This window comes from Thermobia domestica, chromosome 9, assembly GCF_964235325.1.
Source record: "Thermobia domestica chromosome 9, izTheDome1.hap1.1, whole genome shotgun sequence".
In the NCBI taxonomy this organism is placed as follows: Eukaryota; Metazoa; Arthropoda; class Insecta; order Zygentoma; family Lepismatidae; genus Thermobia; species Thermobia domestica.
In genome coordinates this window covers 205159128-205163646 of record NC_137462.1, presented here as the reverse complement: position 1 = coordinate 205163646, position 4519 = coordinate 205159128, and the positions used below count along the sequence as shown (strand labels likewise).

Below are 4519 nucleotides of genomic sequence, written 5' to 3'. Positions count from 1 at the left end.
GTACTCCTGAGCAACCTATCACTCATCATCATCCATCAGACTCTCCAATCACTCGCAATCAACTACTGACGTTCTTCACTTTGGCAATGCAAAACATTCAACCCTTTCAACGACCACACATACTTCAACAGATCATTCAAGCAGCCAAATCTACATTCAATATCAATTTTACTGCCACCTATTCTGGGAACACAGTCCATTTTCATACTTCCATACCTGATACTTCCAACCATGGCTCTGGTGTTCTTATATCTTAACATCCGTTCTCTTCGACAAAACAAAGTGCTCTTCGAAACATTACTCATGGAAGAACATGCCAGCGCTTTTCCGCTGAACGAAACATTTCTAATACCCTCTATAACATGTCGCATACCCGGATATTCCTTGTTACGCGATGACTTCAAATTACCAGCTCAACGTGCCCATGGTGGTACGGCCATTGGTTTCCTTCATAAGATTCTTCACCGCCGCCACATCTGCAATACTCCTCATCTTCCAGAATACGTTATCATATCACTCTATTTTAGAAACCTCACTGTCACTGTTGCAACAATCTACATACGGCCTGATCATCCATTACCTACCGCATTTGTTCAATTCATTTCCGACAACTTCAACCATTATATCATTATGGCAGACTTTAATATGCACAGCCGGACAGAGCAGGACAGAACGAACTTCAGAAATTTCATCACCACTCATACCACTGGGATTATTCACGATCTTCCCAAACCAACTCGCCCCATATCAAATACAACGCCAGACATAGTCATCACGTCGGCAAATCTTGCCTCACGCAGCCTCATAGAAGTTTTAGATCTCCTTGGCAGCGACCATGTCCCAATCAAACTCTCTATCAACACTCACAGCTCAAACACACATCAAACCCAACCTACTCTTTCCACAAGCCTTCGCTTCGATAAAGCAAACTGGGACAGATACAAGAGTCATCTTTCCACTTCCACCGCTCATCTTACAGCGCCCTCAACAGAGGACGATATGTACGCTGCCATAGACGCAATTACATCTTCCATCCAGAAAGCCAGTACTTTGTCCATACCTACCAGTACCTCTAGACCATATCAACCCAACTTACCGCCTCATTACCTCACAATGATAACACGTTCACGTCAGTTTTATCGTGAGTATACTCTCACTCAAAATCCAGAATCATTGCGTCACCACAAACAGTTACAACGCACAGTACGTAACTACATACGTGCTTATAAACTTCGATGTTGGGTAAAAACTTGTAACAAAATCTCAGACACTAATCATCCTTCCAAGTACTGGAAACGATTCAATGCGCTGTGTGGCAAATACACCAGGACGCCATATCCACTTTTAATCCAAAACTCACCTGCACAAGACGATGTAGAAAAAGCAAACGCTTTTGCTGACAATCTACAACGCATATTCACAACACAACCTCCTGAGCATGCATCTCATCCTGTCGAAAAGATCAATCTCGCTGCTTACCAGTTACAACCCAGCATAATTCACTCTCTTCCGCTTGACACACCATTAGCTTCTCCTATTACTGTAGACGATATCAGAACCGTAGTTACCCGGAAACGTAATTCTGCATCTGGTTTTGACAACATCACGTATCGCCATATCAAGGAAAGTCCTATCTCCTTACTAACCCTTCTAGCTACGATTTACACTTTTATTCTTCGCACTGGGTATTAGCCAACCACCTGGAAAATGTCGAAAACCCTGATGTTTCCAAAGCCAAACAAGCCATTGGACGATGTTTCCTCATATCGTCCCATACAGCTCACATCCACATTCAGTAAAATCCTGGAACGAATCTTGGTCAAACGCCTTCATCAATATCTCGCCGAACACCACATACTTCCTATTTATCAAGCCGGATTCCGACCTGCTTTCTCCATCAATGATCAACTGCTACGTCTGTCTAGTTTGATCACTAATCATTATAATTCTATCAAACCGTCTTGTCTCGTTTTGTTCGATTTAGAAAAAGCATTTGACAAGGTCTGGCATCTGGGTCTCATTTACAAACTTATTCGCCTTCATATTCCTATCCTTTATATTCGAATCATTTACAATTTTCTGACTGGCCGACTTGCATATGTTTCTATCAACAATAAGTTATCTCATCCCACTTTTCTCCTCTCTGGTGTTCCACAAGGTTCGGCATTATCTCCACTTCTGTACCTTCTGTTTGTCACCGATATGCCTCCACTTCCGGACAAAGTGCACATATTTCAATACGCTGACGATACTGCCTTTCTTGCACTGGGTAATACCATGCAACAAATTAATACGCTTCTACAGACAGCTATAGACAATTTCTGTCTCTGGTGCACGAAGTGGCATCTTCACATTAACGCTTTAAAAACACAAGCGGTCGTATTTCTACCACCCAAAAAGTCAACTAGAATTCGCCGCAACCCAAATAGACTAAACATTCAGGTTGACCAGATTCCCATACAAGCCAGTAAGACAGCAACATATCTAGGTGTAACATTCGATCGACATCTAACTTGGAAGCAGCATCTGGCATCAATTACTTGTAAAGCATACAATCGTTTAAATTTACTAAAACGTTTAACTGGCACTACTTGGGGTTTAAAACCAGCCACTGTTTTCACTACTTATAAAGCATTTCTCCGCCCAACTCTCACACACGGCCACACTGCCTGGGTATCTGCCCCAACCAGATTTTACCACAAACTCCTAATACTTGAACGTCATGCCTTCCGAATTGCACATAGAATCAAATTACCCAGCCCTACCCAACATCTTTACAGTCTTATCACATTCCCTACATTGCAGTACCATATCGAAAAACTCAGACTTACTTATCTTACTAAACGTTACCACGATCATCATCGTCTTCTTATAGATACCATGCACCATTTAGCAGTTCATCCCACGCCTTCTCGATATATGCATACGCCACTATCATTATTATTCACCCTGTATTGTTACACACTGCCACCGAATCACCCAGACTTAAACCTCCTCGATGATTTCCATACTCATTTTCATCACCCATTCATAACTCCATCTACTGCACAGTGATTCTCCTCTCACTAATATGGGCTCCCCTTGTCCACATCATAGCCTAGAGCCGCCCCTAGGCAAGAAGATGCTCTCATTTCTCTATTTAACATTTCCTATGTGTTGTGGCGTGTTTTGCACCTCATCTCATCTCTCACCTCCATCGTCATACAAATCGCTACTATTTTGGTCTAGTGTTTAAATTATTTCCTTCTGCATCTGACTAATAACTCTCATTATCTCTAAACCATCGCTTCTTGATTTATCATCCTGTTTCTATGTGTTTTACATTTTTCTTCTCATACTACCTACATTATATCTTATGTATATGTTATCTTTGTATTATTTTGTATGTCTACCAACCCAAATGTTAAGGCTGCAAAAGCCTTAAGTCCTATGTTTATTTATAGATTACTAAATAAAGATAAGTTGATATCTACCTTCCCATAGACCATCCTTCATACATCCAATACCCATTGTCCATAAAATTCCCTTCCCTAAAAGAGGGCGTAAACCTCTAACAGGGTGCTAGCCGCTGGCTAGCTTGCAAAATAAATAAATAAATAAATAAATAAATAAATAAATAAATAAATAAATAAATAAATAAATAAATACCATTAATAAAGTATTTAATTCTTATCTCTTTATATATTGCTTCAATGTTGGTGATATTATTACCAATTACGACTACTGAAATCTTGATAAAATATCAATAGTTATTTAAATTTGGCATCAAAAGTTCAGTAAGATGAACCCGTAGGATTTAACTAACTTAATGCTGCATTCTACACACCATATTCTTCATAATTAATATCAATCAAGTTTACAAATTATAGCTACGTATATACTACATTAACACAGGTTTTCCAGTAACAAAAATCCAATTGGGCAGTTTGATTTCTTCCTCAACGTAATTTGTATTGTTAGAGTAAAGCCTTGTAGCATAACAAATGTTTTTCACAGTTATTATAGATCTCGAGAATAGAAACACAACGATTAAAAAAAATCGTTATCTGACTTTCGGAACGTGAGATAATCTCATATTTTTTAAGTACCGGTAACAATAAAGTTACTGCAAAATTGCAGTTATTTCAAGTTTCGTTTTTTTTTTTTTATCCCATTGTGATCCTCTCATCGAGATGTTTAATAACTGTGGAAAATAATTTTGATACCACAACTCTTTTCAAGTGAAAACACCCAAAAATGCAAGTATCTCATGTTCCGAAAGTGGGCCCATGTTTTTAAAATCATTATGTTCTTCTCATTGAGATCTATAATTGTGAAAAACATTTTTGAAGCAACACTAAAAAACGCAACACTAAAAAACGCAACACTTCTCAGGTAAAATAAATTAAAAGTATTAAAAAACTGCAATTTTTTTCAAGTGAAAGTAAAAGTACTAAAAAAATTGCTATTATTTGAAGTATTAAGGGATTGCGATTATCTGAAATTCTGGAAGTCGAATCGCTTTTTTTTTTTTTGTACG

At 38.5% G+C, this 4519-nt stretch overlaps 1 protein-coding gene across 1 annotated transcript; it reads left to right on the top strand.

Moving 5' to 3' along the window:
- Positions 1–303: 303 nt before the first annotated feature.
- LOC145661132 (uncharacterized) lies at positions 304–1692 on the top strand. Its single transcript, XM_081726583.1, has one exon. It carries the CDS (start codon positions 304–306, stop codon positions 1690–1692), a length of 1389 nt encoding a protein of 462 aa, XP_081582709.1.
- Positions 1693–4519: the final 2827 nt, after the last annotated feature.

Excerpts from the sequence above, each read along its gene's own strand:
- LOC145661132 (XM_081726583.1), top strand. The coding sequence starts at position 304 with ATGGAAGAACATGCCAGCGCTTTTCCGCTGAACGAAACATTTCTAATA.